We start from the raw sequence: 13,263 nt of genomic DNA on the forward strand, positions 1-13,263 counted from the left end.
ACTGATATCCATTCCCTGTGGTCATAGAATCCAGACTCAAGTCAGGGCTGGCTCTGGCTGACGGCTCCAGAAGTTGCCTCTTTGATTAAATATGTGTAGAACACAGCTTGTAAAGTTGACTTAGCTTTGTAACTTGTTCGAGTCTGTCTTGAACATTGTATTGGGACCATGAACAATCTTTGCTTCTGTTTGCATCTTGCTTCCATGGCAAATCCTAGTGGTGCTTCGACCATCTTAGCTGCTGAATTGATAGAGTCGAAATAGACCATGTTGGTGCTAAGGTTCTGTGGATTTCACAAGTGTGAGGCAGTCCTTTTGGGAATCCAGTTTTCCGTCTCCTACAGTAGTTGAAGTTATCCGTGTGGCCTTGCTGCACTCCGCAGAAGGACTCAAAGAGTACATACGAAGGCATCAGACTCATAGGCAAGAGCATTTTCAGACGTTGGCCGTGAAAGACTTCACTGCAGTTCCCGTTTGCCTCCGGCTGTCCTTTGCCTGTGATGGTTACTTCTCTTCTTCCTTCCCCCACAGACATGCCTTGAGTTGGAACGCTACCTCCAGACGGAACCCCGACGGATCTCGGAGACCTTTGGTGAGGATTTGGACTGCTTCCTCCATGCCTCTCCTCCCCCGTGCATTGAGGAAAGCTTCCGGCGCTTAGACCCCTTGCTGCTCCCAGTGGAAGCTGCCATCTGCGAGAAGAGCTCTGCGGTGGACATTCTACTCTCTCGGGACAAGCTGCTCTCTGAGACCTGCCTCAGTCTCCAGCCAACCAGCTCTTCCCTAGACAGCTACACAGCCGTCAACCAGGCCCAGCTCAACGCAGTGACCTCATTAACGCCCCCCTCATCCCCTGAGCTCAGCCGCCATCTGGTCAAAACCTCACAGACTCTCTCAGCCGTGGATGGCACAGTGACGTTGAAACTGGTGGCCAAGAAGGCTTCCCTCAGCTCAGTGAAGGTGGGAGGGGTGGCGGCGGCCGCAGCCGTGGCACCAGCTGGCGCAGTTAAGAGTGGACAGAGCGACAGTGAACAAGGAGGGGTAGGGGCTGACACATGCCCTGAAAACAAGAAGAGGGTCCACCGCTGTCAGTTTAACGGATGCCGGAAAGTTTATACAAAAAGCTCCCACTTAAAGGCCCACCAGAGGACTCACACAGGTAGTGGTACAAGTTGGCCGCAGGTCATTTCTTCCTCTTTTACATATTCCCCTTGTGGTGAGATGGGCTTCTCTTATAAGAGGTTGCCTTCCTGCTCACAGGCAGGAGAGCTGGTGAGGGAAGTGAAATGCCTCACTTCTGACTCTAAGGTCTTAAGTTCTTCCAGCACAGGACATGGGATTTTCACTGCCTGGCTGAGGGGGCTGGTTTCAGAGGCAAGGCTAACCCCACAGAGAACCTAGGGTTGAAAAGAGGAAACCTGGGTCTGACATTCCTAGTACCCCACACTAGCATCTCTGAGTATGGTTCTGAGTATGATCCACACGGAAGCTGAAGAGGTACATTTCAGAACATCCACGGCTGTACCTGGTAGCCAGGACGGCCCTAGTCACTCTCCCCCCAGCATCCCTGATTTTTTATCAAAGTCACCAGCAGCAGGAGGGTTTCAGAGTTCATTAGATGTGATCATCCTGTAATTAATTGGCATCTCCTCTTTTGCATTGTTCTCTGGCGCGTGCTTTATGGAGAGGTGGCAGAATTGCTTTTTAACGAGCTTGTTACCGAGAAGAAGTGATTACACGGCTGTGTGTGCAGGAAGGGTGGCGGGGAGGGGATGGAATATTTCACTCAGGATTTCCGTGCTGCTCTTGGGGGCAATGGGATGATTTGGAAGTGGGTGGTTCACACAGGAAAGAGAGGGGTCGCCATTTTTCTTGAGACTGTCTGTGTTTTCAGTATGGGGACTGGAGCTTGGGGTCACATCTCTTCTTGGTTGGCTAAAGTGCCACGAGGAGAAATTCCTGGAGCTGGTGGTTTGTGTGTGGGTCACCACCATTGCATCTCTTGTTCGGCTTTAGTGCGCTGCTTAGGGAACACCTCCCAAAGGTGTAAGAGATAAGAATGTTCTTAGAAAGCCTGTGAGATAAGAGAAGAGCCTAGGGCCAGAGGTGGCCTTCAATCCCAACACTCAGGAGGCAGAAACAAGTGGATCTCTAGGAGTTCAAGGCTAGCCTGATCTGTATAAGTGAGAACCAGCCTAGTCAAAGCTACACAGTAAGACTCTGTCTAAAAACACAACCAAGCAACCCGGCAACAATGTGGCTCTGAGGGTCTCTCTCAGCCCTGAGGTTTGGGTTCCATGATGTCTTTGTATGACCATCAACAGTGTTCCTGAAGGAAAATGCACCCTGTGTGAAGAGAAGCCACCGGTTTAAACCTCAGTGGTGTCTTCATGCAATGGAGAGGCCTAGTGTTGATTCCTGGGTCCTGACTTAGGCAAACACCCACAGGACTGAGCAGAAAGCATTGTGTGACTCTTGCTAGGTTTGTGGAGTGGTCTTCCTAAAACAGCCTCTGAATCCATGGCCCAGCTTCAGATTCTGTCAGAATCCGAGTTCAGCTTCTCCAGCTGCAAACACTGAAGTCGGTACTGCTTTCTCTTGTCAGTCCTTTCCCCTCCCCCCCTCTTTTTTTTTTTTCTTTTTTGTTTTTTCAAGACAGGGTTTCTCTGTGTAACAGCCCCAGCTGTCCTGGAACTGGCTCTTGTAGACCAGGCTGGCCTTGAACTCACTGACTTCTGCCTGCCTCTGCCTCAAGAGTGCTGGGATTAAAGGCGTGTGTCACCACTACCCAGCCCTTTCCCTCTCTTGATACTATTTGAAATCATTTTAATTTTTATCTTCTTTGAGTCAGGGAAGAAAGTAATGACAAGACCTTACAATACCCTCAGGCTGTAGAGCAAAACTCACTCCTGTTCCCCATGGAAACCAAAGAAAGCAAAACGAAGCGATAATGTTGTGATGTGCTGAGTTGTGAACTACGTGATTATAGATAGCTACCTTCCTGAACCTGGTTTGGCACTAACCAGGTTACCTCTTGGCTAGAAGCTGGGCAGCTCTGAGGAACAGAGATTTAGGGAGTGGTGAGTAGAGTCTAGTGTTTTCCTCTTCCCACCGTGTGACCCCAGCAGAGGTGTCCGGAAGGGTCACCATGATAACTGATGCTGATTTGGGGATTTGTTCTTTGAAAATAGAGTAAGTACCAAGGTGGAGCTTGTTATGCATAGCGCCTGCAGCCACTTGCTTTGTAGTGGACGGAAGTGCCAAGATAGCTGAGCACAGGGAAGGTACTGAGAAAGAGGGTGTTGAATAGCAGTTGAGCAGGGTGGTATAGTCAAGTCCCCTGGGGTTTGTGTTCTGCCTCTTCTCCTACCTAGACTTATGACCTGTATACATTATCTTCTCTGGGCCTCGTCTCCTCGTCTATGAAGAGGGATAAGTACGTCCACATTATGGTTTCCAAGACTGAATGAGCTGTTTGCTTGGCAGACAGTTGTAGCTCATTAACGATAGTAGTCGAGCTGTTTTGTTATTATTACGGTTGTGATGATTCATTGGGTAATGATAAATTAGTGGAGCAGTTGTATGAAAACTACACATTGTTCAGTTAGGCAGTGCTAAAGAAAGGCTGAGTGTCCTTAACCTCCATGTTCCAAACTCCCACACTCTCTTTTGGTGTGTATGTATATGTATTTGTGGGTTGTGGGTATGTGCACACACATGCCTTTGGAGGACAGAAGTCAGCGTTCAGTACCTCCCTCAATCCCTTTTCCCTCTTAGTTTTTGAGAATGGGAGACTTAATGAACAAGAAGCTCATTGATTGGCTAGACTGAGTGGCCATTGAATACCCAGGGTCCTCCTGTCTCCACTTCTCCAGCTCTGGGATTATAGATAATATTTGGTATCTATCTATCTATCTATCTATCTATCTATCTATCTATCTATCTATCATCTATCTGTCATTTATCTATCTGTCAATCTATATCTATCTGTCATCTATCTATCTGTCATCTATCTATCATCTATGATCTATCTATCATCTATTTATTTATTGAAAATAGATTCTTTTCTCACACATCCTGATCAAAGATTCCCATCCCTCCACTCTTTCCAGCCCCCCACCTCTTCTCTCCCAGATCCATGGCTCCCCTACATTTCTCTTCAAAAAAGAGCAGCCTCCGGGAGACAACAACCAGATACAACAAAACAAGGCACAATAAGACAAGGCAAATGGACTCATATTGAGGCTCAACAGGGCAACCCAATAGGAGGAAAAGAGTCAGAGACATACTGGTTCCCACTATTTTGAGTTCCACAAAAACACCAAGCTAACAGTCATAACGTATATGCCGAGGACATGGTGCAGACCCATGTAGGCCCTGTGCAAGCCACTTCAGTCTCTGTGAGCCCCTTTGAGCCCTGCTTAGTTGATTCTGCAGGCCATGTTCTCCTGGTGTCCCCATCCCCTCTGACTCCTACAGTCTTTCTTCCCCTTCTTCCTCAGTGTCCCCTGAGCTCCGAGGGGAGGGACACCACAAAACCTCCTCTTTAGACTCTTTACATATATGATGTCTGGCTGTGGGTCTCTGCACCCGCTTCCGTCTGTTGCCAGAGGAAGCTCTCTGATGACTGCTGTGAGTATAGCACACTTCTCATTACGGGCGTGTTTGTGTAAGATCAGGAAATACAAAGTCTGGGATACTTCTGCACCTAAGCTTTTTGGAAGGATGCTCAGCATGCAGTCAGATGGCTCCCATGGCTGATTTGTGGGTGGGGAGGGATGATGCTGTTGGACACCAGGGTGCAGGGTTAAACTGGTCCTGCGAATTCTAGCCTAGAGAAATGGCTTTCCTCAGGTATCAAGGGAAGCTGTCCTGGAAGAAGAGCATGGATAGGAGAAGAGGAGCGGTTGCTGTAAGAAGGAGAAATCAATGTGAAGGGGAGGTGGGGAGAGGAATGGAGGATGGGCGAAGGGATATGAATTAATTTGGATTAAATGGATGGGAATCAGAAGTATTTATTTGGAATTGGTGTGAATGGGGCACATGGGGAACTGAAAATGAAGGTGATAATTTATGTGGTGTGGATGAACTAAGAATAATGAGAAAAGCACGAAGGGTAAAATCAGACTAAGTGCCTCGGTATAGGCGATGGGCGGTGCAAGCCTAAGGGCAAAGGTACCTGGCAGGGGGAACTGGGGTGGAAGGGTCTGCTTCTGATGGGAAGAGTACAGTGGGCAGAACCAAATGGTGAGACGACTCTGGATAGATCCAGGCAAGCTATCCAAGTAGAAGATTCACTCCAATTCAGTGGAAATACTTCTTATGCTTCTGGTGTTTGGGGATAGAAAAAGAAAGACCATAAGGAAAGGATCCCAGAGAAAGGAGAGAGACTGGCGTTTTGTCCTCTAGAGTTATATATATTTGCCGTATCTCTTTTCTATAGTAATATGTTGCAAAGGAGACACAGTTGCAAAATGAGATGAAATAAGATAAAATGTGTGAGCCTGTGACTTCTCCACATAAAGACAATACATTGTTGGTGACGTGAATTTGTTCACATTGGGGAATTTTTAGAGTGTTATTCATTTAGTCTTTATACAGATGGGATTTCCTAGGCTGGAAAAGATATGCATTTTGTTTTTCTTTCTTCTGTGACTGTTTTTGAAGATGCTGAATCCTGCAAACCTTCTGACCCAGAGAATATCAAGCAATGAGATGGTTTTTGTTTTTTTTCCTTTACTACTACTACTACTACTACTTCTTCTTCTTCTTCTTCTTCTTCTTCTTCTTCTTCTTCTTCTTCTTCTTCTTCTTCTTCTTCTTCTCCTTCTCCTTCTCCTCCTCCTCCTCCTCCTCCTCCTCCTCCTCCTCCTCCTCTGCCTCCTCCTCCTCTTCCTCCTCTTCCTCCTCTTCTTCCTCCTCCTCTACCTCCTCCTCCTCTTCTTCCTTCTTTTTCTTTGTAACAGATGTTCAGTTGGTAAGTTGGGTCCAAATACCATTTTCTAAAGGAGAAGTTAGGGACTGGGCATCCAGCATGAGGCAGGAAACCCGACGATGGGAGCATTGAGGAAAAGTGTCTGGGTGAAGGGAGGTGTGTGCACACGTTGACGTGTGCACCGTTCGCGTGTTCAGCAGCCATGCCATTCCACAGACCTGCCCCGCCCCCTTCTGATCAGTGTAAAGTCTTTCTCATTCACTGAAGTGCTTTGACCATAGTTTTCTCATCCATCTTCCTTCATGGAGTTGAATTATCCTTATGTTTCATTACCAGGGGACCCTTCTCTCCCAGTGTTTAAGGAAATCTCCATTATGCTCATTCTCATCAGCCCACAGCTTCTTACGGTGTGACCATCTTTCTGCACAGAGACAAAGTTCATCTTCTTGATCTCTGCTCAGAAGAAGGACGGCTGAGGTGGCAGCGGGGCTGTGTACACAGGAGGCCTTTCTTGTTCAGCGACCCTTAGAGAAGCATGCCCACACTCACGATAGTAGGAGTGAGCTGTGTAGACAAAGGCAGGACAGAGGCCAGCCTTCCATCTGGGCTTCTGAGTCAACCCAGAGGGAGAAGGAGCCTGCTCTCCTGGGTGCTTCTTGGAGAACCCTTTCTGCGGGGTGGGGTGTTGAAGGCCATGTGCAGGAGGACATAGGTTTTACATAGAGGCATGTAGCAGGATGCTTCCCAGCTAGGGGAACACAAGTGTGAAGTCTGCTTTTGGGGCCGTTTCAGGTGGAATCAAGAGGTGATATCATTTATTTTCAAATGAGAAGGTGAATAAAAGTATTTCAAACAAAGGGACAAGTGTGGGTGTTTGGAAGGTAAACAGAAGTGGTTATAAAATGTACACGGTGAAAGTCCTCTAAGGTCTGCGTGTAACTTGTTTAGTTTATTGCTCTGCAGACTCTTGAAAAAGTGCTGCCGCATGCCAGGCGTCGTTTCCATCCCTTACGACCCTGACCCCTCAGTTCTCATGCTAAACGGTGTGAGTGCCATCTTGTTTTATATAGGAGGAAGAGGCTCAGAGAGGTCAGATGGTTTTCACAGCGTCACACAGCATCGCCCACCTCACAGATGACTAGACTAGGATTTGAATCGAAAAACAGTGCTTCAGTCTGAGATTTTAACTTCCATGTTCAAACTAATGACAAAGGGAAGTAATTTTTTTCATAATCTATTTTTTTGTTGTTGTGTTATTTTGTTTTTCGAGATAGGGCTTCTCTGTGTAACAGCTCTGGCTCTCCTGGAACTCGCTCTGTAGACCAGGCTGGCATTGAACTCACAGAGATCCGCCTGTCTCTGCCTCCCAAGTGCTGGGACTAAAGGTGTGTGCCACCACCTCCAAGCTCATAATCTATTATGAAATGAAAAACATAGTTTAAATATAGATAGCCGATGAAAACTTCTTTAAGTAAATAGTTACAAGTTAGGGGCACTTTAAATGTACAGATTCTCTTTAGGCACCTGGGACCCAGAACAAGGAAATGGCAAAGCTAGCTATGATTACTATGGTTATTACCACCTTCAGCCTTAGGATTAAGGAGAGAATTGCTTGCAGATATTCCAATTCATGTGTTAGAACAGCAGATGTTAATCACTCTCCCAGTAAAAGAAGAAGGGCAAATAGTATCACACACAGGAGAAACTGAGATCAGAGGTGAGACACACTTAGCCTAGGCTGTTCAGTCCCCTCACTGACAGCCTTACGGTTAGACACAGCTTCCTTCCCACCTTGTGGGTTTTCATCCTTTGTAACAGGTTCTCTTGCTTCCCTTATTTGTTCTTCAGCTATCCCTCAAATGCCACTAAGTGCTGACATTGCTTGCTGTCATTGTTGCTGTGGCAAGACCGTGTAGGGAGGGAAGACTATATTTCGGCTCATAGTTTTGGGGTGCGGTCCGTCATGGCTGGAAGACAGCAGGAGGCAGGGAAGACGGCTGACCCTGTCATGGCTGCAGGGAAGAAGAGGAGGGAATGGATTTGGGTTCTCGTTCTTCCTCTTTTTATTCAGTCTGGCACTCCAGGTCAAGGAGTGGTGTTGCCTGTAGTTACAGTGGGTCTTTCCACCTACTGAACATCTGGGAAATACCCCAAGACAACCCTAAATCCTGTGAAGTGAAGTGGACAACCAAAATTAAGTGCCACGTTGCTCCCAGGTGAGATCCACTGTGCCACCGAATGACCATTAGAGCAGGGGAGGGCATTCTGAGAAATCTCACAGGAGAATGGGCTTTTATCAGAATGAGGACAAGGGCCTTTATCAGTAGGGGGAGGCAGCATGGAAGATTCCCCCGTTAAGAAGTCGCTTTTCCCTTTTTGGATGGGCGTTTAGTGATGCTGTTCATGTTTTTAAATGACAGGAATGGGATAATACACTAATTTATATAAATAAAAGACCTAATTCAAGGTCAGGCATATCAGCAGGATGAAATTAAATACCTCAGCATCAAACTGCAGGGGGCCTATTGGCCCACTTTCAACTTCCTCAGTGCCTTGGTTAGGGCTTCTTTGAATTTATACAATAGCAACTGAAATGGGGACAATTTAAAGACATTAAAGGGGCCTTTAAGATGCTAAGACACATGGCTGCTAATGCCGTTTATCCACGTGTTGAGGCAGAAACTCATTAGGCCTCTATTAGGGCATGAGAAGTAAAATAAGGGTTAATCATTCAGTTCACGAGGCAGGGAGAGTTCACTGGTCTGGATTTAGCTTGGGAGCTTGAAAAGAAGATACAAAATGAGGTGGTAAGAGACAATTGATGGGAGAATTTTATGATTCAGAGAAATCTAGTCTTCACTACTACAAACGCTCTAAACATTTATGAAGATAAATTTATCTAAACACATGTTGGGTAGAATTGTTTAAACTCAGCATATACACAATAAGCACATTAATTTTATCATTATAGTATAGTAATAAAATATAGGCTTTGTAGGACGCCTATTCCAGATGTCCTTTTAATGGATAATTGGTGTTCACACAGTAAATAAGTATGTTAAAATAAAAGAACCAAGAAGGAAGAAGCATGAAATTACTCAGGATTTTATTGCTCTGCTAGAAGGTCTTCCGGCCCCATCTCTGAGTGTGTGTGTCTAGTCTGCATGAGTGGATTCTTCCTTCTCCCAATCACCCTGGATGTTCACCCATGCCTTCGTTAGACCTTTCCCCCACCCTCTCCTTCTGTGGCTTCATGTCACGTGTCTGTTTATACTTACATCTCGGTTCCGCATCTGTGGGAAACCTGCAGTATCTGGCTGAGTCAGGTTTGTTTCATTCTGTTTGTTAAATTTGAATCCAGTGGGAATCTTGGCAGTGTATCACTAAGGAACCAGCTTTTCACAAGCCGTGGTTCTGAGGAGCAAGTGGAATTGCTTGGGCACATATCTGGAGAAAGTCTGACCCTCCCCATCCAGGCAGTTCCTGATCCTACCCTGACAGAGCATACTGAGGGCCCAAATCCCAATTCCTTCTTCTTCACTCCCTACCCAGTACCTGATCCCCTTCTCCATTCATTTCTGTAGCCTTCCTTAAATGAGGATTCACTGGCAGTGAATAAGGTTGATTGGTGCCTTACTTGTAGCTGAGGACAATGGGATGATTTCTTCGTTTAATTTAAAAATTCTCAGTTATGTGAGATTATAGAATTTTTAGGGTCTTTAAACAAGTTGATAGACACGATGGAGGTTTTAGAAATTACTCCATCCCTGTTTCTTCATCTCTGGTTCTCTGTCTTCCTAAGACTAGCTTCTCTCCAGCGTTATGTACAAATAATATATTGACATGATAGTCATCAAACTAAATGTCAGTGGAGACATGACCATTAAAGTCATCAAAAGGTAGCAATGTTTTAGCATGCTTGGTATTTGGCCAGCCAAGAAGGCATTATTCTCCGTTCTTACAGTGCTCCTGTTCTCAGATAACTTTTCTCAGCAGTGCTGTGACCTTTGGGGCTTATGCAGTGGTGCTCAAACCCCCTGAATTATTTAGGAATATGTATAGCAACAAGAACTTTACCATGATTTGTTCTGTATATCTGTTGCCTTACCAGCATGGTTAAGGCTTTCCAAAGAAGCTGGCCAGGGATTGACCCAGAGCTGGACCACATACATCTTCAGGGAAATGAAGATCAAGGAATATCCCACTGCCAGTTCCTTAAGAAGCTCAGATACAGCTTTGTCTGAGCCAAGCCTCTTTGATAGGTCCTCTTCTCTTTTGCCCTTGTAGCTTTCTCTGTCCTCCAAAATTGTATCTTCTCTCAAGTGCACTCTTTTGTTGGTGTTTTCAAAATAAAATGCATTTATAATTTGGACCTCTTTATGTTTTAAACCATCATTCAGTATCATAATATATACTCAGCTTTATTTTGTTGTCTTGGACTTCAGAATATACCCTCATTTTATCACTATGATGAACATGAAATTATATGAAAATCAGGAAGGTGTGCATGCTGCTTCCAGGAAGTTCTGTTTCAAAAATTCCCAAGTATATGGAGACAAAACAGTTTCACCCATTTTACTGGATGAACTAAAGATAACAAAGCTATTGGTCTTTTTGTTGCATCAAGAAGGTGGATGCTCTCTTCCAACTCTCTTGCCTAGTTAGGTTGTGCTTGATGACACCTTCCTCTGGATCCCTCGCCTCCACATCAGGGCAGCCTGAAGGAAGAGGATACGTTCTAATGTGTGAGCCATTGTCAGAGGAGGACGATCCTAGAATTCTGGTGGGGGCCCTGAGAAGAGTGGAACTGTGCAGGGTTTGCTAAGGACTAGGCTATAAGGAAAGGCTCACACTTATAGATTCCACGGAATAGCAACATCAAGCATAGCAGGAAATATTTAGAATAACTATAGGAAAGTCATATTTAAATGTTTTCTGTCTTCATTTTGTGTGTTCATGGAGTTTGATGTCACCTTAGTGGGATTCACTGCTTGCTTGTGAACTGATAAGATGAAGATGGAAGCCTACTACAGTGGGACACGCAGCATCCTTTGCTTGCATTCAACTTGTAGCACGGAAATAATGAATGCTGATATTGAATTCTCAATTGCTCATGAGCCTGTTGTAACTGGTATTGGTATTTTAGAAAGAGCAACAAAAGATACATCTCCCTTTTCTGATACAGGTAATAAGACGTCTTATGTTCCCAGTCTTCAGGGGAGCATCAGAAAATCAATATGAATAAATTCGAGTACCCAGAAGATCCCACCTATTTGAAGATGCAGAGCATGGCAAATGATAGAATGTATTAGAAATACTTCTGCTTCTCTCACATGCTAACGCTTGCATGTAGAAGAAGATTCGTAGGCTCCTTAGACGTTTAGGCAGAGGGAGTGTTGCGGCTTTTCTTTTTCTTCCTTCTTTGTTGTTGTTGTTTAATGTTTCAAGGCTTACAGCTAAACTGAATTTGAAACTAAATACTGTCATTACAGAAGATTTTTTTTTTCTGAGTTCTTCCAATTTCTCTGGGGACAAAATAATGGTTGCTTGAAGCAGAGGAGAAACAGTAATTAGGGCAAATAGTAATACTGTGCATGATTGAGGAAAATGTGGGGTGGGGGAGAGAATTCAACAGACAGACTTGTACAGCTTGTTACTAGGAAACCACATCAGCATTAAATACAGTGTGCTAATTGGCTATCCTGTTTCTGCCTGGGTACCAGCCTAGGCTTGCTACACAGCTGTTTCTGCTCCTTCTCGTTGCTAGGTAACTGCATCATTTCCCCCTCCCCCTCTGTGTTCTGGAGGGTAATTGGCTACTTCTGCTCCTGGTGTTGCTGCTGGGTACCAGTCTGGGCCTGCTGCTCTGCTGTTTTCCAGAGGGATTTAGTGGGGGAGGGGAGAAAAGGAGAGAGGAAGATATGCTGGCAATTAATGGAGCATAAGTGCCAATTCTACACAATGTCTGGCACCTGCGTCCCCTCGGCCTGCTCTCTCCACTAAACCCTTTAGCTCTGAAAAACACATTAGGCTCTTGAAGTCTTTCCTTTCTCTGCATGCCTTATGAGTATAGTTTAAAAGAAATACGGCATTTAATGACCAATCACATATAAATGATAATTTGGGTCTTATAAAAAAAAACAACAACAACCTGGCAGATCGTTACACACTGGCATCTGATAGAGGCACCAGCAGAATCTGCACAAAGGTTAAAATTACTGTCACTAACAAAGCAGTAGCTTGTGTGTCTCCGGTGTAATACCACTTTCTCTCTTAAATGGGCAGAATTCTTTTGTAAGCCTCTCCTTGATACACGGTACACAAAGTACAAACAAAGTGAACCAAAACACAATAGGATTTCTCCCAGTGGTTTTGTTCCCTACAGAGTGGTCGGGGAAGGCTTCTGGACCCTGCTGACTCGGCATTGTGGGTTCTGTTCCTCTGATGTGCACAGCGCATGTCCTATGCTTAAGGACAGTACATTGTTGCAGCCGCAGGGAATTACAGTGCACGTTTTTACACAACTTGATTACTTGTGGCAAATGACCAAATACAAAGTGAAATACTGAAACCAATCCTGGGAAGTAAACAAGTGTCATTACAGTTGTCAACTCCTGTTCAGGTCCAAGTTTCCAGTTTACATTATGGAAACTCTCCCTGGAAAAGAGGAGGATTCTTCAGATGTGAGGTCGTGCTCCAAGGACATTTCCCTTTTGGTGGTTGGGAAAGTCGATGTAAACCTGGGGCCCCTTGAAGAGGCAGCTCTCCCGGTGCATGTGGTGTGACTGTACAAAGAAATAGCAAACTTGGCACCCATGGCTGCTGCAGGCTTCCCATCCTAAGGAGATCACCATGCCCTTTTGGAAGTGCAGCAGAGGAAGACCCTGTTGCACAGGCAGGCCCTTCTAATGTACGTTCAGATCAGGCCCCGCGAAATCAGGTCTGTTTAGCAGGGCTTTAAAAACAGTGGATGGACTCACATCGTGCGAGTTGGATGGAGAGACTGTGGCGTGTCCCACAATAGCGAACCAGCTGGCCATTAGTTGCATTCAGTGAGCAAGAGACAACTCTCACCTTTAGAGGGTACCACCAAGCTGGTGCGGTTGTATTTCCATTGTCTGCACTCAGAGGACCAGTTCTTAGTCACTCCTACGTGTCCTACGCTGAAATGCAGCCATTTGCTCTTGTGGCACCAGCAGAAGTCGGAACATTCATCGTTTGTCAAGGTGTATATTCCAATGAGGAGCGTGTTGTTAATTGGAAGGTTTAATCATGGTTGGTAGCAAATTGCCAGAATAACATTTTTTAAGTTTATATCGATTGTCCCT

The 13,263-nt window shown here is 45.3% G+C and overlaps 1 protein-coding gene across 3 annotated transcripts in view; it reads left to right on the forward strand.

Moving 5' to 3' along the window:
• The window catches only part of Klf7 (KLF transcription factor 7), a 90,066-nt gene that overhangs the window by 41,132 nt on the left and 35,671 nt on the right, over nucleotides 1–13,263 (forward strand). For 2 of the 3 annotated variants that reach the window (XM_050154221.1, XM_050154220.1), the window contains exon 3: nucleotides 532–1,162. In XM_050154221.1, coding sequence (XP_050010178.1) covers nucleotides 532–1,162 — 631 coding nt within the window. The remainder of the gene's footprint in view (nucleotides 1–531; nucleotides 1,163–13,263) is intronic. The other variant, XM_050154222.1, reaches the window with a different exon arrangement.

The sequence above is a fragment of the Alexandromys fortis genome, unplaced genomic scaffold (assembly GCF_014885135.2).
Source record: "Alexandromys fortis isolate MF-2015 unplaced genomic scaffold, M_Fortis_MF-2015_v1.1 scaffold_40, whole genome shotgun sequence".
In the NCBI taxonomy this organism is placed as follows: Eukaryota; Metazoa; Chordata; class Mammalia; order Rodentia; family Cricetidae; genus Alexandromys; species Alexandromys fortis.